At 39.6% G+C, this 22,305-nt stretch overlaps 1 protein-coding gene across 4 annotated transcripts in view; it reads left to right on the forward strand.

Annotated features, from left to right (window-relative positions):
• kcnip1a (Kv channel interacting protein 1 a) overlaps positions 1–22,305 on the forward strand; it is a 38,444-nt gene that overhangs the window by 6,981 nt on the left and 9,158 nt on the right. Inside the window, exons 1-2 of one of the 4 annotated variants that reach the window (XM_065274731.2) lie at positions 11,800–12,043; positions 14,719–14,775. The exons of 1 other annotated variant lie outside the window; for it this stretch is intronic. In XM_065274731.2, coding sequence (XP_065130803.1) covers positions 11,986–12,043; positions 14,719–14,775 — 115 coding nt within the window. In that variant the 5' untranslated portion in view covers positions 11,800–11,985. Of the gene's footprint in view, positions 1–11,799; positions 12,044–14,718; positions 14,776–21,248; positions 21,367–22,305 lie in introns of those variants that run through there. 2 more of the 4 variants (XM_065274744.2, XM_065274749.1) reach the window with 2 other exon arrangements.

Genomic DNA, 22,305 nt, shown 5'->3' on the forward strand with positions numbered 1-22,305 from the left:
CCAAGGTGTTGTGAGGTTTTATTGTGTTGCTAGGTGGCTGCCAAGGTGTTGTGAGGTTTTATTGTTTTGCTATGTGCTTGCCAAGGTATTCTGTTGTTTTATGTTGCTATGTGGTTGCTAAGGTGTTCTGGGGTTTTATTTTGTTGCTATGTGGTTGCCAAGGTGTTGTGAGGTTTTATTGTGTGTTGCTAGGTGGCTGCAAAGGTGTTGTGAGGTTTTATTGTGTTGCTATGCTGTTTCCAAGGTATTCTGATGTTTTATGTTGCTATGTGGTTGCTTAGGTGTTCTGAGGTTTTTTTATGTTGCTATGTGGTTGCCAAGGTGTTGTGAGGTTTTATTGTGTTGCTAGGTGGCTGCCAAGGTGTTGTGAGGTTTTATTGTTTTGCTATGTGCTTGCCAAGGTATTCTGTTGTTTTATGTTGCTATGTGGTTGCTAAGGTGTTCTGAGGTTTTATTATGTTGCTATGTGGTTGCCAAGGTGTTGTGTTGTGAGGTTTTATTGTGTTGCTAGGTGGCTGCCAAGGTGTTGTGAGGTTTTATTGTTTTGCTATGTGCTTGCCAAGGTATTCTGTTGTTTTATGTTGCTATGTGGTTGCCAAGGTGTTGTGAGGTTTTATTGTGTTGCTATGTGGTTGTCAAGGTATTGTGAGGTTTTATTGTGTTGCTATGTGGTTGCCAATGTGTTCTGAGGTTTTATTATGTTGTTATGTGGTTGCCAAGGCTTTGTGAGATTTTATTGTGTTGCTAGGTGGCTGCCAAGGTGTTGTGAGGTTTTATTGTGTTGCTATGCTGTTGCCAAGGTATTCTGATGTTTTATGTTGCTATGTGGTTGCTTAGGTGTTCTGAGGTTTTATTATGTTGCTATGTGGTTGCCAAGGTGTTGTGAGGTTTTATTGTGTTGCTAGGTGGCTGCCAAGGTGTTGTGAGGTTTTATTGTTTTGCTATGTGCTTGCCAAGGTATTCTGTTGTTTTATGTTGCTATGTGGTTGCTAAGGTGTTCTGAGGTTTTATTATGTTGCTATGTGGTTGCCAAGGTGTTGTGTTGTGAGGTTTTATTGTGTTGCTAGGTGGCTGCCAAGGTGTTGTGAGGTTTTATTGTGTTGCTATGTGGTTGCCAAGGTATTCTGATGTTTTATGTTGCTATGTGGTTGCTAAGGTGTTCTGAGGTTTTATTATGTTGCTATGTGGTTACCAAGGTGTTGTGAGGTTTTATTCTGTTGCTAGGTGGCTGCCAAGGTGTTGTGAGGTTTTATTGTGTTGCTATGTGGTTGCTAAGGTGTTCTGGGGTTTTATTGTGTTGCTATGTGGTTACCAAGGTGTTCTGAGGATGTTCTGTTTTGCCACAAGGTTACCAAAGTGTTCTAAGGTTGTCAAGGTGTTTTGAGGTTTAGTTGTGTTGCTTTAAAACTGTGTGTTTACATTTACTGAATAATGTCCATGGGAAACTCGCCGCTGTGAATCTAGGGTTTAGAGTACTTTGTGGTTGCCAAGGTTTGGTGAGGTTTTACTGTGTTGCTATGTGGGAACCAAGGTGTTCTGATGTTTTATTGTGTTGCTATGTGGTTGCTAAGGTGTTTCAGGTTTTATTGTGTTGCTTTGGGGTTGGAAAGGTTTTTTGAGGATTGATTGTGTTGCTATGTGGTTACCAAGGTGTTCTGAGGTTTTATTGTGTTGCTGTGTGGTTTTCAATGTGTTCTGAGGTTTATTGTGTTGGTATGTGGTTTCCAAGGAGTCCTGGGGTTTATTGTGTTGCTATGTGGTTGCTAAGGTTTTCTGAGGTTTTATTGTGTTGCTATGTGGTTACCAATGTGTTCTGAGGTTTTATTTTGTTGCTATGTGGTTGTCAATGTGTCCTGAGGTTTAATTATGTTGCTATGTGGTTTCCAAGGAGTCCTGGGGTTTATTGTGTTGCTATGTGGTTACCAAGGTGTTCTGAGGTTTTATTTTGTTGCTATGTGGTTGTCAATGTGTCCTGAGGTTTATTGTGTTGCTATGTGGTTTCCAAGGAGTCCTGGAGTTTATTGTGTTGCTATGTGGTTGCTAAGGTTTTCTGAGGTTTTATTGTGTTGCTATGTGGTTACCAAGGTGTTGTGAGGTTTTATTTTGTTGCTGTGTGGTTGTCAATGTGTCCTGAGGTTTAATTATGTTGCTATGTGGTTTCCAAGGAGTCCTGGGGTTTATTGTGTTGCTATGTGGTTGCTAAGTTGTTTCAAGTTTTATTGTGTTGCTATTTGGTTGCTAAGGTGTTTTAGGTTTTACTCTGTGCTATGTGGTTACCAATGTGTTCTAAGGTTTTATTGTGTTGCTATGTGGTTGCCAAGGTTTTCTGAGGTTTTATTGTGTTGCTATGTGGTTGCCAAGGTTTTCTGAGGTTTTATTGTGTTGCTATGTGGTTGCTAAGGTTTTCTGAGGTTTTATTGTGTTGCTATGTGGTTACCAATGTGTTCTGAGGTTTTATTTTGTTGCTATGTGGTTGTCAATGTGTCCTGAGGTTTAATTATGTTGCTATGTGGTTTCCAAGGAGTCCTGGGGTTTATTGTGTTGCTATGTGGTTACCAAGGTGTTCTGAGGTTTTATTTTGTTGCTATGTGGTTGTCAATGTGTCCTGAGGTTTATTGTGTTGCTATGTGGTTTCCAAGGAGTCCTGGAGTTTATTGTGTTGCTATGTGGTTGCTAAGGTTTTCTGAGGTTTTATTGTGTTGCTATGTGGTTACCAAGGTGTTGTGAGGTTTTATTTTGTTGCTGTGTGGTTGTCAATGTGTCCTGAGGTTTAATTATGTTGCTATGTGGTTTCCAAGGAGTCCTGGGGTTTATTGTGTTGCTATGTGGTTGCTAAGTTGTTTCAAGTTTTATTGTGTTGCTATTTGGTTGCTAAGGTGTTTTAGGTTTTACTCTGTGCTATGTGGTTACCAATGTGTTCTAAGGTTTTATTGTGTTGCTATGTGGTTGCCAAGGTTTTCTGAGGTTTTATTGTGTTGCTATGTGGTTGCCAAGGTTTTCTGAGGTTTTATTGTGTTGCTATGTGGTTGCCAAGGTTTTCTGAGGTTTTATTGTGTTGCTATGTGGTTGCCAAGGTTTTCTGAGGTTTTATTGTGTTGCTATGTGGTTGCCAAGGTTTTGTTGTGTTGCTTTGTATCTTTAAAAGGTAACAATGGCCCAACATTGTTTTTCTATGTGCGTGTTGTTCATTTGGAGTAAATGTAATCTCTCTTTTAAAGGACAGAGTTCCTACATGAGACCCTGTGTAAATACACAATGTAGTCTCTGTCTATAAAAGGTTATGGTATTCACTGTTAGCACTAAATCACATGCTCTCTCTCTTTCTGTGTTTTCTATCTTTCTTTCTCTCTGTCTCTCTCTCTGTGTGTGTGATACCAGGACAGTGCCATCACTCACATCTCCATCTGTTTGGCGGTTGTATGAGTATTCAAACACAAGGTCTGAGAACACAGTTAGTGGTCTGATAACAACTAATGGCTGAAATAGTTTTCATGAATAAATAAATTCTCAATTACCGTCTGTCTGTGCAGTTCATACTAATCAAGCACTTTTGCCCTGTGGCTTCACGCTGTGGAAAATTATCTCAGTTTGTTCGGATTCCTTTAAATAAAACACAAGTGTTGTATCGACCTTATGGTTGTGTGCTTGTTTAAATCACAAGCTTAAATTTTAAAACACACACACACGCACACACACACACACACACACACACACACACACACACACACACACACACACACACAGGACAGGGATTAGACCTAGACTAAAATAAATGTAAGCGCTGTCCAAACTGTAGATGTATTATGGGCTGTTAAACACGTGTGTATGTCTTTCTTGCATAATTTTTAGCTGTATGGATTTAAATGGATCTAAACAGCCGACATTAGCAGTGATTCATTCATTACATAAAGACCCACATACACACACATCGAATGCTGAGTGAGATGGAGAGAAAACCAGGTCAGGTATCAAAGAAATAAATGAAGGACTGATGCACACCCATGTATCAGTTTTCTGCCTGTCACATTTTTCACACATTTTCATTTCTGTATCACACATATATCAGCTTATACAGCAGAAACCAGAGCGTATTGAGATGTTTGCAAACATCTACTTCATTTACTAAAACAGCTTTTGAACACTGTACATACACAGACATAGTACTGTGGTGGGTACCATGGTGCAGTACAGCTGTTTACACTTTGGTTTTACAATATATCAAAGAACTATAGAATTAAATGAATAATAACCCTAACCATTCATGGTAATTGTCCAGAAATGTAGTATTAACATAATACACACATCGTACATTAACATTGCTCATCTATGCCCTGCCTCCCTGAAACACGTTAATTTTGTACAAAGCTCATCGTTCTGAAAAGCACAGTGTCCTCCGATTGGCCAGCTAACCAGTAGTGATTGGCCTGAATACCTCAATTTGACATCAACCAGAAATGACGCGCCTTACCGTATTTGGAAGATTAGCTCCCAATGCAATACTGACAGGAGTTAATATCGTCTTTACTACCTTAGCAATATGAGCCGAATCTGATCCTGAAAAATTATATATTTTTAAAATTAAATATAAAAAACATAGACTACTTACAGGCTGTGAGTCAGAAGCGGGCAGAATTATAATAATGACCATCGTGTCCATGTCAACAGGCTTAGGAAGTAAACTGTTGCCTACAATCCTTGTCTTCGTTGTAGTCCAACTAATTTGGAGAAGTAAGTAAGTCACGCAAGGCTGTGCGTTTGACCATACATGTACATATAAAAAGTGAACTGTACTCCAGGCTTAAGTGTGTGAAGGGATTGAGCCATTATCACATTGCTCTCTGTTATTCCCTCTGGATAAAATGAAGAGACAGTGAAGCTGTTGAGCTCAGTGAATCTCAACCATGAGCTGTTGGCATCAGACTGGCATGGCCTAGAGCCAGTTCTCTCATTTCAGCCGTGAAAAACCAGTTCTCCTGAATAAATGTCATCTGTAATATCTCTATATAAAAGAAGACAGCAAGCAGATCTGATCAGAATGTTAGAGAGTCGTCTAAAGTATTGGTTTGGAGGTAATGTTATTTATTTTTAGCCTTAGTTTTAAAGAGGTTTTGAACATTTGTCAGCTGGTCTTGAGAGATCAGATAGACCAGCTGAGAGCACATGGGATATTTGCATTTTTAAATAGTCATTTGTCACGCTGTAGGGCTTTTAAAATTAACTGCAGAAATGAAACTAAAATGTGTTTTTGAAGCTACAAGGTGACCTAGAAATGGCAAGTTCTAAAATAGACACATTTACTGATAAATTCATTAAAACTTAAACTAGATTTTGAGTTTTAAAAGTTAAACTTTCATGTTATTTGTATGACATTGGTGGATCAGATTTTCATCAGTGGTGCCAGTCAACAGGATTTCTAATGATGATTGACTTCTATTTGCACAAGTTTTTCTGGTGTGTGGACTGGTGTGTGTTTTTGTATATGATGAATAATAGCGCATTGCTAATGCTTTTGCAAATGAAGTTTGATGTATTTTCTCTTGCATGCTGTAATTACTCTGGCCTGTTGTGTAATGCAATCCTGTCAGATGTGTTTTATAACGTGTGGGTGTGAAAGAGACAAATATCTCTGATATATTTGTGGGTGTTTTTTGCCATAGGTCCACTTTTTATACATTTGTTCTGTCAGAATTGTGTCAAAATAATAGCTCTGTTGTGATTTCCACTTATGAACAGAGTTATGAACAGAGTATTTTACAGTCCGGGATGAGGATGTTAGGTCCAAGTGAGTATGCTATAGTCCGAGTGAGTAGGTGAGTATGTTACGATCCGGGTTGAGCATGTTACGATCCGGGTTGAGCATGTTACGATCCGGGTTGAGCATGTTACGATCCGGGTTGAGCATGTTACGATCCGGATTGAGCATGTTACGATCCGGGTTGAGCATGTTGCGATCCGGGTTGAGCATGTTACGATCTGGGTTGAGCATGTTGCGATCCGGGTTGAGCATGTTACGATCTGGGTTGAGCATGTTACGATCCGGGTTGAGCATGTTACGATCCGGGTTGAGCATGTTACGATGGACTTCTTGGACTCTTGCTCAGACTTGAATGTCAGCGGCATGGACTCCTTTTAGCAACTGAACTTATAATACGTGCGGCCCTGACTTTTTCTTGCACTAGAGAGGTTGTTTTCACGCAGGAAATTTTAGAGCGCCTGGACTTAATGAAGCGGTTGGATTAATGGTATCAGTTATAAGAAGGTTGCGGTAATGACAGTGTTGCCCTTGCTTCTTTTTTGTCCACCAATCAAGTTTCACTACACGGGGCAGAAGTTATCGTGTATCAGCGATCTCACAGGCTGATGATAGGATGATCCCAAAATGGGTCATATCACCCAACACTAGTCCAGGTTGAGTATGTTACGATGCGAGTGATATAAGATTTGATCAGATTTGATCATATTTCAAGATTTTTGCCATAGAGTTCACATAAGATGAGTATGTTACAATCAGGGTGAGTAAGTGATTATGTTACGATCCGGGTAAGTGAGTATGATACGATTTGGGCGAGTGAGTGTGTTACGATCCAGGTTGTGCGCGTTACGGTCCGGGTTGAGCGAGTTGCGGTCAGGATTGAGTGTGTTATGATGCAAGTGAGTTAAAATTAGATCAGATCATAAAATCTTGGTTCAGTGGAGAGCTCACATACAGTGAGTGTGTTACGATCCAAGTGAGTGTGTTACAATCCAGATTGAGTATGTTATGGTCCGGGTTGAGTATGTTACAATGTTAGTGAGTTAAGATTAGGTAAGATTTTATAATATTTCAAGATATTTGCGGTAAAATCCAGGTGAATAAGTACGTAGGGTATAATCCCGATGAGTAGGTGAGTGTGTTACGATCCGGGTGAGTGTGTTACGATCCAGGTTTAGTATGCTACGGTCCGAGTGAGTAGATGAGTATGTTACGATCTGGGTTGAGTATGTTACAATCCGGGTGAGTAAGTGAGTATATTACAATCCGGGTTTAGTGTGTTACGATCCAGGTTGATTGTGTTACAACCCAGGTTGAGTATGTTACGGTCCGGGTTGAGTATGTTACAGTCCGTGTTGAGTATGTTACAGTCTGGGTTAGGGCTGGGACAACGCGTCGATGTAATCGCAAAAAATGCGTGATTAATCCATAGGTCTGAAGAACGAGTACTTGATTAACTGGGGGTACACGTCATGGTGAAAATGAAAATATTTTTATTAAAAACACTCAAATAACTTAATTTCGAAGAAACTATGACAGAACAATGAACACATACTAGATTTTTAATGAATTAAATGTTTTTAACAGAAACCTCTAACAGGAAAAGCTGCGTGATGGAATGAAACTAAATGGTTAACAAACACAAACCGAAGCGCTTTCTATATGACGCACTCTGCATAATATTAAGCCTTTATACAACATAAATGTACAACGTCCATCTATCTGCATAAATGCAAGACTTCAACTAAGTTTTCAACTAAGTTATCTAAAAAAAAGAAAGTTTAACTCCCAAATAAATAAAAAAATAAACCCACATGATCATCGTTTTCGTGATCGATCATTCATTGATGCCACGTTCGAGTACTCAAACAATCGAGTACTCGTGCCCATCCCTAATTACAATCCGGGTTTAGTGTGTTACGATCCAGGTTGATTGTGTTACGACCCAGGTTGTGTATGTTACGGTCCGGGTTGAGTATGTTACAGTCCGGGTTGAGTATGTTACGTTCCAGGTTGAGTATGTTACGATGTGAGTGAGTTAATATTAGATCAGATTTGATCATATTTCAAGATTTTTGCTAAAGAGCTTACATACGGTGAGTATGGTACAATCCGGGTGAGTAGGTGAGTGTCTTACTATTTGGGTGAGTATGTTGCGGTCAGAGTGTGTATTTTATGGTCAGAGTGAGTATCTTATGATCTGGGTGAGTATGTTATGATCCAAGTAAGTTAAGATCAGATCAGATTTTATCAACTTGTAAGTTTTTTTATTATGTGTAGATTTTTTTAGCTATATCTTCCAACCCTATGTGAGCATCAGTTAGACTCACACAGTGAGACACAGGTGCTTGTTTCCTTCAATCCATTTTTCATTTTCACAAACATCATTGAGTAGAAACAAACTCAAACCTGAGACTCTGACTGTCATCAGTCTCATAATTCATCTCTACTGCTATCATTTCCACAGGGATTTTTGAGCCATTCTCGTCTCTCTTCGAATTTCTCTCTTTTTCCGCTTCTTTCTGTTTCTCTATGAACCAGTCTTTCATTTCTATTCCAGAGTCTTTATTAAACTGCTGCTGGGTGTAAAACATCAAACGTTCAGACTCTGTCTAGAGAGAAATTTTTTTTTTTCTCCTTTGTGAGTGTAAGACAGAGGAGATACATAGAGGGAAGAGATGAGCTGTCTCACTGCTCTTTTATGTGAGCTTTATATTCCTGTCTGATGAAATGTACTGGATTAATGCAATCCTATGGGTATAGTGTGCTATAAACATGTCTATTTTTCATTCTACTCTCAAAATATACGGTTATAGGATAAGTCTAGTTTCATAGGTTATGCTCTTCTTACTTCAGCTTAAATCAATATCCCTTGCCCATTTATTTGGCACTAGGGCTGAAAGTAATGTTTGGATAGATATACTGTATCGTGTCAGCATCGACATCGCAGTCTGCACCTTTGCAATAGTTACATCGCAGAACATTTATTTCAAAACTATTTCGGACCACGCTGTTAGGGTTATCTTTGTGAAAAAAAGAGATATTGTACTGTTTGAAATATCGAATGTTTAGTGTGGTTATTATGGTTCAAGAACAGGTTTAGGTAATAATTCATTACAGTGTTGTTTCAAGTCCTTGTGATGTTAATGAATCAGCAGGAAGGTCTGGTAAATGATGCTTTCATGACATTTAAATTGATGATGTTCCTAGCAGGAGTTCCCTTAGCAAACCATAAATACTCAAACAAATGACCGCTAGCTGGGCAGGCGACTGTCTTTATCTCTCTTTACTCCTGTCTAACCACTGTCCAGGATGAGGGAAGACAGTTTGTGTGGCTGAAATGGTTTAAGTGATTTGTGTGGTCCGTAATGTCGAGTTCAGCTGTCATTAGTAGCACCGAACATCCCACAAGGGTCATAAAACGTGAAATGACCGACATTATAGAAATTAAACATTGCCCATGGGGAGAACAGCTTAATGAAGAGCGCAAGTAATGTCTTCATTAAAATCTAAACACATAAAGGTTTGCCTTTATCTTGCTGGCTGTTTTACAGATAATGAAGGTAAATGGAGACCTGAGCTTTTTCACAAGGACAAAAAAGTATCGTAAAAAACTATTGAAAAGATATGATGTGCATCACGTGGCTTCAGAGGACTTGAATTATATGGCACAAGTCACAAGCTCTTGTTTAAAGCCCCAGTCTGCTGATTTTCATGATTTATATATTTTTTGCTTTTTGTTGCAAAACCATGGTTTCACGAGTTCACACTTACAAATAAGTTGAATAGATTAAATTGGTAAACGTTTTTGGCGTGCTGTCCAGGGAGAGGGCTCTGAGCTTGGGAATTGGCTTGAATGCAGAGTACCCCCCCCCCAAGGTTTAGGAAGTAACCTGGTGAGTGAGAGGAGATGGGGTGGTGGAGGGAGTCTGAAGACTGTAGAGACCCTTAGGTGAGTTTGACTGTGATTATAAATGGGCTTGTTTTTGTGCTGATTGGGTAGATATTTTAATTACTGATTGTAGACAGCTGGTGACACTTGAGTAGCTCATTTTGACGTGTTCCTTCCAACTATGTTCATCCACACTAATATCATTAATTGCCATAAGAGTTTTCCACAGAAGAATCTTACAGGTTAGGAGTAACAAATGAGATCAAGTAAAAGATAAACAAATGGAAGGAGAATGTAAGGGTGCGTCCTATTTAGAAATGATCATTATACACTATTCCCTATGAAGACTGCACCTTTAACATTAAGGCGGCATGCACACCAAAACTTTTAAACACGGCTGAAAACGCCTGGAGGACGTCGACTGCCAGCTGTTTTTTCAGCTGAGCACTTTGGTAGCTGTGATACTTAAGCTGTAAGGCGGTTGGTTGTTGTGATATTTGTCCCGCCCTTCATCCACTGTGATTGGACAGCCGTGTGAGATCTGACATTGACTAGCGGAGCTTTTTACCCAAAGTGGAATCTCTCTCAACTCTCGGCGCTGAGCGCAGAAAAAGAAACACAATGCGCCGGCTTTCAGATGGCTATTTTAAAAAACGCAGCGCTTCCATTGGAAACAATTAAAAACATGCGCCGGCCGCGGGATTAAAAGCTTTGTGTGTGCACACCCCGTAAAGAGATAGTTTAGCCCAAAATGAAAATTACCCCATGATTTACTCGCCTTCAAGCCATCCTTAATATTTATGATTATCTTTTTTAAGACAAAAACAATGTTCAGGCTGTTCCAAGCATTATAATGGTAGTAAATGGTGCCTTTGATTTAAAGCCTAAAAAAGAAGTAGTGGCATAGTGACGAATGCTGAAGCACCGAGAGCGAAACAAAACGACAGTCAGGAAAATCATCATTTATTAAACTCACTCTCTCTAGAATGTGCATCGGTTGTTACCAGACGATAGTTATTTTCGTTTGTTAAGTTTTATATATTTATATTTTTTCGTACAAAATCCTTTTGATTACCCTCAGAAGGCCTAATCCCCTGGAGCTGTGTGGATTACTTTTGTAAAGGATGGATAGATGTTTTTGGGCTTCAAATCAGAAGCACCATTTAATACCATTATAAAGTTTGGACATTTACTAATATATCTGATTGTGTTTGTTTGAAAGGATATAATTATACATAGAGGACGGCTTGAGGGTGAGTAATGGGGTAATTTTCATTTTTGACTGAACTAAGGGGCTGTCCACACGGAGACGCGTATCACTGTATACGTATAAATTTGTTAGCGTATTGGCGTTTCATCCACATGGGTCCGGCGTTTTGGGAGACTGAATCCGCTATTTTTTGAAACCGGGTCCTAAAGTGGATAAATCTGAAACGGACACCCTTGCGGTTTCGTCTGTACAGCCAATCCGTATATTTTGTGAAGCGAAAACGTCATCACATCACGTGTCGGAAGCGTCACACGTAACAGCAACAACAATAACGGCGGATTACGTGATTGTGTTCGTGCTACAGAAGCTACTAAAGCCTACTAGCTTTATTACAGCAAAATCTATTGCTTCAATGCAATTGTGGTGACCAACAAGCGATAATGGACAACACCATACGTTGGTTATGCGCATGCTCAAAGTCTTCTTCTCCGTGTATAGTGTATATCTGTGGCAGAATTACAGCGCCCCATACTGGTCCGGCATATATACTACACCGCTTTCAGTCGGTATCAGTGGTTTCGTGTTTACGGATTATTTTTTTAGAGCAAGGAAAAAAAATGATCGGATAGGGAATGCACTGGCTTTGTGTGGATCTAGCCTAAGAGCTTTGTGGATTTGTCGAGTGCAGAGATATAGTACAGTCACTCAGAACATAACTTGTGGTCATATGCACACTAAAGTATAGTTGCTTTGATTGTTTTCCCTTTAAAGTGTTCGACAGTATGAGGGCTTTGCCAGTTTAAACCCACTGAATAACGAATACAGTAATGCATTGCTGTTGCAGGAAAACACTTAAGCAGAGCGAAAAATAGATGTTTAGGAATAAATTCTGTGCAATCCGATGGAACAAACGAGAACATGTGAGAAAGAGAGAGAGAGGGGGAGAGAGAGAGAGCGAGACACGGGGCATAGAAGTAAAGGGAGGGGTAAAATGAGAAACAGGCGACAGTTGGAAACAAAAGCATTCTAGTCAGAGACGATGAAGGTTGGACAGACAGAGAAAGAGAGACAGTGAGTGAGTACACACGTGACAGGCAAAAACACTCACACGCTTGTTTCCACGGTGACAACATGGGGGCGGTTGTTGGGACATTGGCCATGCAGTCGAGACAGCGACGACCATCAAGAGGTAAGACACAAACTCACTCTTTCCGTCTTGTCTCTATCTCTCTCACACACGCACACACACGAATAGCAGTGCAAGAACTGCATATCTACATGAATAACACACACGCACCTATAGTTTACCATACACACGTGTACAACGTAGTGTGTAACCTGGACTAACATGCATGAATCCATTTGCATGCGCAGCCTTGTCTTGCATGCGTGCGTGCGTCCTGTGATAAGATGACTCACACACAATCTCACTATACTGAGCAACAAGTGCAGTTCAGCTGATGACAAACACAAGCAGCTGCGTGCTTCAGCCTATAATCAAGTCATGCACTACTGACGCACACAACAACAATACAATCAAACTGGTATTTGTTAGGCAGAGTTAGCAGGTAGTTGATGTGGAGTTTGATGGATTGATGTATGTATGCATGGAATTATATTTATATAAAATAAACAATTTTACATTTATGTAATAAATCATAATTCATATATATTTTTTGTCATGTATATGTTGACTGCACATGCTCATGTTATTTATTACTCCACTCACACACTCGCTGTCTGTTACCTTGGAAGCACTGTTGTCATGGAAACGAGCGGATGATGGTTCGGTGTGTTTGTGTGGTACGTCTGAGGGTTCTGACCCATCACTCATGTCCGGTGAGGTGGAAGACACATTAGAGAGAGAGGGGCGGTCGAGTAATAGCACCTGTTGATTTTTCACCCTTATTCTGGATTTGCATGAGACGGTGCTTTGTTAGTTCTGCTCTTCAGTCACAGGTTTGCCTTTGGCTCCGTGTGAAATCAAACCTTCACTTAACAGGCAGAGTTTTGTGTATAAATCCTCCTCCCAAAGAAGTAGGTATCCAGTGAACCATAATGTTATGTGTCATAAGCTCTAGAGGACATTTTAGTGAGATTTAGAGAAGAAGATACAAGGTTTTGAACAGTTTTGATTTATGGCTGGTTATAAAACTCGCCTTGTGATTTTAGTGTTAGGTGATGAGAGCCCATCTATGGGTGTAAACACAGCAGTGTGTGAAAATCAACATGACGGGATATAGAGCGAATTTAAATATAAGGCATTTGTAAATCGATTTTGCATCCAAATTTAATTACTTGTGCTATAAAGTATACTGTTTTTGCTATCGGAAGTATACATTTTAGTGCTCAGCAAAAAAAGAGCGTGCAAGCACTGGGTCAAACTAATGCATAATGAGATTGAAAATGTTTGCCTAGAGGACATTTTGTTCACTTACAGTAGCACGTGCTCTTGCATTTAAGCTTTTCTTCATTCTTTAACTTGTTTATTAAATCAGTGAAGCATCACTAAACTCCTCCCTCTTGCAATGAATTGTAGGTAGCTGTTAGATTCAAATTTTCTCATTTTTTTGGAAACCGTGAATCATCATACTACATCTTATTTTATATACTATTAGGAACTGATAGTAGATGAATTGTGATGCTGGGTGTATCTTTACATATCAATGAACTTGATTGACCAATGCTGTGATTGGTTTAGACAGGAAGCAGGCGAATCATCTTATTCATGAGATATTAATGTGACAGACTGTCCTGTAGTGTAGATGATAATTTTTTAATGGATTTTTTAAATTGTTCAGTTAATGTCAGGTTTATTTCTATAGTGCCATTTATCGTTTTGTATTGTTGCAAAGCAGGTGCAAAAAAAATGCATGGTGAAACAAACTAATATTGTATACATGTAATATACAGTCAACTAAAGGATTATTAGGAACACCATACTAATACTGTGTTTGACCCCCTTTCGCCTTCAGAACTGCCTAATTCCCTGTGGCATTGATTCAACAAGGTGCTGAAAGCATTCTTTTAGAAATATTGGCCCATATTGATAGGATAGCATCTTGCAGTTGATGGAGATTTGTGGGATGCACATCCAGGGCACGAAGCTCCCAGTCCACCACATCCCAAAGATGCTCTATTGGGTTGAGATCTGGTGACTGTGGGGGCCATTTTAGTACAGTGAACTCAATGTCATGTTTAGGGATGCACCGATACCGATACTGGTATCGGGTATCGGCCTCGATACCACATTTTCTAAAGTACTCGTACTCGTTAAAAGTCCCCCGATACCTGGAATCGATACCACGGTCTGAGATATGTCTATATTTGAGCAGCGTGTAAGGGGTTAATGCCTCTTCTGTTGCCCAAAGAGGCAGAGTTTACAACAAACTGGAAAACTAGCCCTTTGTTTTTTTGTTAAATTATATGACTAAAGCTGTTACCTGTAAATTTAAATCATGTTTTTTTTATTAAGTACTCTGTATCGGTATCGGCAAGTACTGAAATGCAAGTACTCGTATTCCAAAAAAGTGGTATCGGTGCATCCCTAGTCATGTTCAAGAAACCAATTTGAAATGATTTGAGCTTTGTGACATGGTGCATTATCCTGCTGGAAGTAGCCATCAGAGGATGAGTATATGGTGCTCATAAAGGGATGGACATGGTCAGAAACAATGCTCAGGTAGGCGGTGGCATTTGAATGATGCCCAATTGGCACTAAGGGGCCTAAGTGTGCCAAGAAAACATCCCCCACACCATTACACCACCACCACCAGCCTGCACATTGGTAACAAGGCATAATGGATCAATGTTCTCATTCTGTTTACGCCAAATTCTGACTCTAAAATCTGAATGTCTCAACAGAATTCGAGACTCATCAGACCAGGCAACATTTTTCCAGTCTTCAACGGTCCAATTTTGGTGAGCTCGTGCAAATTCTAGCCAATTTTTCTTATTTGTAGTGGAGATGAGTGGTACCCGGTGGGGTCTTCTGCTGTTGTAGCCCATCCGCCTTAAGGTTGTGCGTGTTGTGGTTTCACAAATGCTTTGCTGCATACCTCTGTTGTAACGAGTGGTTATTTCAGTCAAAGTTGCTCTTCTATCAGCTTGAATCAGTCGGCCCATTCTCCTCTGACCTCTAGCATCAACAAGGCATTTTCACCCACATGACTGCCGCATACGGGATGATTTTCCCTTTTCACACCATTCTTTGTAAACCCTAGAAATGGTTGTTCGTGAAAATCCCAGTAGTTGAGCAGATTGTGAAATATTCAGACCGGCCCATCTGGCACCAACAACAATGCCTTTTTATATTCATAGCTCTATTAAATTAAATAAAAAGCTGCCCCCCGGCACCATGCCACCCCTAAGTTTGAGAACCACTGGTTTAGGGTGTATTTGAACTACAGTATTAGACAAAGATTTGCTGTGTGTCTGTAGCTCAGTTGAGCATTGTCTTAGTACTAGCAACGCAAAGTTTGTGGGTTTGATTCTCAGTAACCATACATACTCTCAGAAATGTATGCATTTAATGCATTATAATTTGCTTTGGATAAAAGTGTCTGGCAAATGTGTAAAAAAAAAATTCTGAAATACATGGGTCATTTGTGCCTTTCTGAATTCAGGTGTCATCAATGTGTTTTAGTTTTATTTGATTTAGACTGATTATTTATATTCAAGCTCATGCTGGCAAACGTCATGCTGTATTGTGTGTGTGTTATCACAGGTTTGTGTGTGTGTGTACCTGGTAATTATCACGTTGTGGGGACCAAATGTCCCCACAAAGATAGGAATACCAGTAAGTTTTGACCTCGTGGGGACATTTGTGAGGTCCCCATGGGGAAACAAGCTTTTAAATCAAACAGAATGATGTTTCTTGAAAATCTAAGGTACAATAAAGTTTTCTGTGATGGTTGGGGTTAGGGAATGGGTTAGGGGAAGGGAATAGAATATACAGTTTGCACGGTATAAAATGCATTATGTCTATGGAATGTCCCCACAAAACATGGAAACCAGAATTTGTGTGTGTGTGTGTGTGTCAATGTGCTGTGGTTTTTCTCTTGTGAATATTTCAGATGTCTTCAATAGCACACCTACACTGCCTGCAGTTACAGCTTAATTCCACACACACGCATGCACACACACACACACACACACACACACACACACACACACACATGCGCGCGCACACACACACACACACACACACACACACACACGCGCGCACACATACACACGCATACACGCACTGTATAAACACACACTCACAAGATGCTCTGTGTGTTTGTGTTCATTTATAAGATAGATGGCTGAAGTGGAACAGTGTGTAATGATTTTTAACACGGCTCAAGTGATGTGTGTGTGTGTGTGTGTGTGTGTGTGTGTGTGTGTGTGTGGTGTGTCTTGAAATTCTCATGAAAACTGAGCTCTTCTTACTTACTCTGGTAATACACAGTTCATTCCTACTGAAAAATCCATCTACGGCCAGCATAAGCTGGTTTTAGCTGGTCTCCCAGCTTGGTATTAGCTGGTATTGCTGGTGTAGCAAGCTGGTCTAGCTGTTTTGGTTGCTTTTGGTTGCTGGGAGGACCAGCTAAAACCAGCTACTGCCACCTTAAACCTGCTACCAGCTTATGTTGGTCTTAGCTGGTTTTTCAGAAGGGATGTGATTATGCACTCCAGAAGTTTAAACCAGAGAGAGAGAGAGAGAGAGAGAGCGAGAGAGATTGTGTTTAAATTTCGCAGTTAAAATCAATACACAAACAAGATAATTAAAAGCAGCAACTGTTAACAAAAGGTGTTGTGATGTATTATTAATGCATTTAGTGATTTATTGATTGTTTATGATTTGTTACTGTGACGCAGGTTCAGCTGATTGTTACTGTGATTATTTGTCTCCATCTAGTGGTCATTTTAACCATAAGCAGTCAATATATTAGTTGGTGCATTTTCTTGTCACCATGTTGAATATTGTCTTAAATTAAGAACATAACAACATATAAAAATGACAGGAATGTAGAATTATGAGAAAAAGTGAATCATCTTATTCATGAGAGACTGTCCTGTAGTGTAGATGATCACTTTTTTATGGATTTTTTTATTGTTCAGTTAATGTCATGTTTATTTCTATAGTGCCATTTATGGTTTTGTATTGTTGCAAAACAGGAGCACAAATATAGAGGTCCTGTATAGAGGGAGATCCTCCTCCCGTTACACGGCGTGCCCGATTTATGCTGGCAAGCTTGGGATTCCCCCGTCTCCTGACATCATTGTAGCGCTTGCGGCGCAACGTCCTGGGGATGCCAGCTGATGAGACAATTGTGGCTATTTCCTCCCACGCCTGTTTAACCGATGCTGATTTGGGCAGATTTCTCCCATCCCCATACAAAACAACTTCTCTGTCTTTGACTGCTCTTACAAGAACGTCGGTCTCCTCGGCTGTGAACCGCTCCTGGCGTGCGCCTGGTAAATCCGTCATAATAATAGCAACCCGCCATGGAACTTGCGCACTTGCGTTTAAAGGGAATGTTGGATGACGTTCTGACTGGTTTATTTGACGTTACGCCCAAACCACAACTATGAATAATGAACCTACTTCAGACCAACCCCTTATTGATTTGCGCCTGCGCAAGAGTTATTTCTCACGCCGGGAAAATAGCAACAGCGCCCAAGATTCGCCCACAAAGTCACTTGCGCTTTGCGCTTCGCACTTGCGTTTTAGATCGTTAAAATAGGGCCCATTATGTTGAATGTTTCTCTGATATCTACATAGAAGGTATGTGGCTTTATTGAAGGCGGGGTGCATGATCTCTGAAAGCCAATGTTGACATTTGAAATCACCTAAAAAAACACGCCCCAATAGAATCTGGACCTTCTTTTGATAGACTCGCCCCACACATACGCAACCCAGGCAACGATGTCAGTTAGTAGAGACCCTTCAGTGTTTCCTCTAGGATTTTTTTCAGCTGTGGCGGCAGGGGGCGCCCATGATGATTATAAATGTAAAAAAAAAATTTATGTAGAATATAGGCTACAGTAAACTAACATGTATTTTTTTTATAATTTTCACGCTGTCATTTACTTTTCCTTATATTTATAGCATATTGCTTTTCTATGTTTGATCTAAACTGTATTATCTTAAAAAAACGTTACACAGCTACGTACGTAGTTCGGATATTTCATTGTAGTTTTAATGTAGTGTGCATTGCAAGTTCGTCCTCGTGTTTAGCGTACAGAGCTGTTACAAAGTCATGCAGTCCTGTTTGATAATCCGCACCGCTGTGATTGACAGAACAACCGACCAGTTATCCGACATCAGCAGCAATTTTATTTCACACCCGTACCATTTGACATAAAGACTGTGACCCTGAGCCGGTCACACCGCAAATCGCGCAATTAAATATAAACCTTTACCGGTCTTCAGACAGATCTTAAACACAAATAAGCACGGGACATTTAAAAACGAGTCGAATTTTGGTCTTGGATGTTAGACCCGCATTTTACTCTTGTCTATTGAGTCCCGACCTGCATCTACAACACAAATGACACGCGAATAGCCTATTACACCCGTTAGATCAAATATTATGCGGTTCACCCGCGGGTACCCCGACCCTGCTGTTTCGTCTGAAAACAGATAAAACAGTCTCACGTCTGCCTCAAGTTTCTATTACCAACGTTTTTCTCTTCCACGGGAATAATGCAAGTTTCCTTACAAACAGATTCGACTATTAATGTCTTGCAGTCGCATATAAGTAGTATTCAGTATTTAGCCTTTTGTTTTTGGACAAATATCTTATCATTTATGTGAAACTTTGTGAGTGTCGATCTAAAGCACAGACGATTGACTGACAGCTGAGCGGTCAGCAGCGCGCTGCGCTTATAGCCTACTGAATAACTAATGACCAGATAAGTTGATAATATGAGTACAGTGATTCCAAATGAATGTCCAAAAAACTCGTAATATGTTAAATCAAAAGTTTAATAATGTCTTTTCTCGCAGCCCTGCGCTGTGTTGGGGTAGATATGCGCCGGTGAACATATGCGTGATGACCTTGCAGCTTAAATTACCCTAAATTTAAAGTCATAAAGATAAAAGTAAAACAACATTCGAAACTTCAAATGATGTATTTTTATTTGTGTAAACTCACAATAAGGAGAAAACCTTGTGCTTATTTATAATCATTAAAAACATGACGTGCTTTCTGCTGGTTTGGTTTTAGAGCGCGTCACAAAAAAAGAACAGAAACTCAAATACTTTTTTATTCGTTTTGTCAATTTAATAATTATTTAAGTGCAACATATTTCGTATAGGCTTATTTATTTTATTATTATTTCTCAAAACAGAAACGTAGCTTAATAATCCTCTGTTGATTTAAATCTATTTGTGCATGAAACTAAACCCATGGAGGAAATTATGATATTTTAGGAGATTTATTTATAAATGAGTGAACAACGCAAATCCAGAAAGGAATTTATTTCTAGACAGCCAGTCTCGCAGAGCGGACATTTCGGTAGCTTTTTTGCGAGCTGCCGCTGTGGGTTTTGTCTAGAAGGGATACAGCAAATGCCGAAAAGTTAAGGATTAGATTTGGAGGTAGGATTATTAGGATGAAAACAGCGGTTCTGGCTAAATTAGATACAAATACATCCTACAATCGAGTGAAATTTTGTGTTTAGAGTTGGGTTTGGTTAAAGGATTAGAATAAAACAGTGCTCATCCAACGAGATTTCGTTTGCTGTATCCCTTCTATCCACAACCGCAGGCGTGGCGGGGATGTTTTATGAGTGGCGGGCCGCCACGGTTGAATGTATATAGCGGAAACACTGCCCTTACTGCTGATTGGCTACAAGTGTGTTTTGGTACTCGGCCCGACTCCCTTTTCCAAAGCGTTTTTCAAAAATCGTGCACCCCGCCTTTAAGTTCAAAAATTATCTAGAGACGGTTTTACGTGTCCATTTACAACCCTAGTATTTGCCTAGGATAGTACTACTATTAGTAGAACTGCGCCCACTAGAGGGAAACGTAGTTGGCGATCCACTTTTTTCTGTTTGGCTGTTTCACAGTTCAGTTCAGTAGCTCTGTGTGTGTGTAAACAGACCTGATTTTTGAGCCTGTATCAGACAAAGATACAAATTTTGAGGAATGGTCAATTAGTGGTACCGTATTTTTCGAAATATAAGTCACACTTTTTTCATAGTTTGGCGGGTCCTGGAACTTACAGTCATGTGGGACTTGTATGTCAGAATAATTTCATATGAACCAAGAGAAACCATTACTGCATTATGCCTCCTGTATGTAATTCAATGGATTCAGTATTGCGGAATGACTTCGGGACCTTTTCGAACTTGATTTGGTTGTCGTGTTAATTTAGCTATTTAGACTACATATTTTATATTGTCCGGACCTCCAAAAGGTAACTGTAATGTCAATAGTAGAACTTTAGCCTAAATGCTAGCATATAGCTTTAACTCAGCAGTCACAACTTTGTTTTTATTGTAACAACATTGTAATTAATTTAATGCTTATTTTAATGTTGGGGACGTACATCTTGACTGTAACTTCACAGTTGTTGTTATGTTGAGATTGGTCTGTTTTCCAGCGGTCTTTTGCATGTATGAGGTTTACATAAGAAGGAGGAAACAATCATGTTTCAGGTGAATGTAAATACAGTTTTACATTCTATGGCACCTTTAATATATCTAGAGAATTTACATTCACGAATGATCCCCGAAAAAATGTCTGCTCATGAACTTCTAATTGAGGCTAATTAATCGTGTGTGTGTGTGTGTGTGTGTGTGTGTGTGTGTGTGTGTGTGTGTGTGTGTGTATAATGACTCATGCTTGGTCATAGCAGAGTTGTGTTTCTAAAGGAGAACATGGAGAGTTATTCTGAAATGAGCTTTGTGTTATGATCAAAATGTGCAGACACACATATACACAAACACGCTCACATGCAAGGTGAATTGACATTGTTGTTAATGGCCTACCTGAGAGCTGAACTCATCTGGGGCTGCAGGCTCACCAGAGATTTGTGAAGGACACACACACACACACACACACACACACACACACACACACACACATTTTATTCTCGAGCACAATATATTATTAATGTAAATCCGAGCTGAATATACTTAAAAAAACATTTACAGTCAAAAAAAAAATTAGCATATAAAAATTAGAAAATTTACCCTATTTTATAATCTTTATGATTATAATATTTCTAATTATGTAAATTTGGCTCGTGAGCGAGTGAGTGAGTGAGTGAGTGAGGGACAAAAAAGACAAACTGTGAGTAAGTGAGCAGATGTTGGGGGTTGGAGGGGGTCTATAAAGCCAGATACAGAGAAGTGAACAGGACAGCTGAGAAACGAAAACGTATCGCAGATAAAGAGATCGGTCAGAAGAGATGGAGAGAGGTGAGGGAGAAGGACTTCAGACTTTAGTTATAGTTCTTCTGCTGTGTGGAGCTTTAAAACTTCTGCACACGCTCGGACTCATCAACACAGAGGGTGAGTAACACAACACACACATCATTTATAAAACTAAAGTAGTGAACTTTTATCATACAGGGATAAAGCTTTCATGTCCCAAAGAGATTAGATTAGATTCAGTGGTCAGACTGTTAGGTGGTTGATTGGTTGGTAACTTAGTTTGATGGCTTGTTAGTTGAAGAATTAATAGATGGATTGATAGATAAATGGTCACATGACTGTATAATGTAACACAAATACTAATAAAATGTAAAGATTGTAAGTGTGCATAACAGTACATAAGTGTATATATACTATAGCTGATATTGTGTTTAGTTTTGTAGTTGGGTGTAAGACTTGTAATGACTGAAAGTGGTTGCGTTTCATATTTAATGAATCAGATTTATCAAGAACCTTACCTGACAGATCATCATATTATCAGATTATAGCCGTAATGTATTCTGTCTAACCCTGAAATACCAAAAACACGAACTAAAGCCATGATGCTTTTCATTTTTGTATATGTTTTTATGTTCAGGTGTGTATTCTTGTACGTACATGTGTATATTTGTGCGTGGGTGCGTGCGTGCTATGTGTGTTAGAAACTTTGCAGTGATGTATTACGTCACTTCTAAAGGACATTGTAGGGTTGAGCCTGAGGCATATGTGACCTCTGACCTCACCTGTGTGTGTGTCCTTCAGTGCGATCACTTTCATCAACCTACACACACACACACACACACACACACACACACACACACACACACACACACACACACACACACACACACACACACACACACACACACACACACACACACACACTTTCTCTCTCTGCCTCAATTTTCATGAGTAATGAATCCATTCTTCACATTTATGAAAAAAATTGACTGTGTGGTATTCAGGACAAGAGGAAAAGCATGCATCTCATTTTCTATTTCATTTTAATGACAATCCACAAATTCCCTTTTCTTTTAT

Source organism: Paramisgurnus dabryanus, chromosome 16 (genome assembly GCF_030506205.2).
Source record: "Paramisgurnus dabryanus chromosome 16, PD_genome_1.1, whole genome shotgun sequence".
NCBI classification, from domain to species: domain Eukaryota; kingdom Metazoa; phylum Chordata; class Actinopteri; order Cypriniformes; family Cobitidae; genus Paramisgurnus; species Paramisgurnus dabryanus.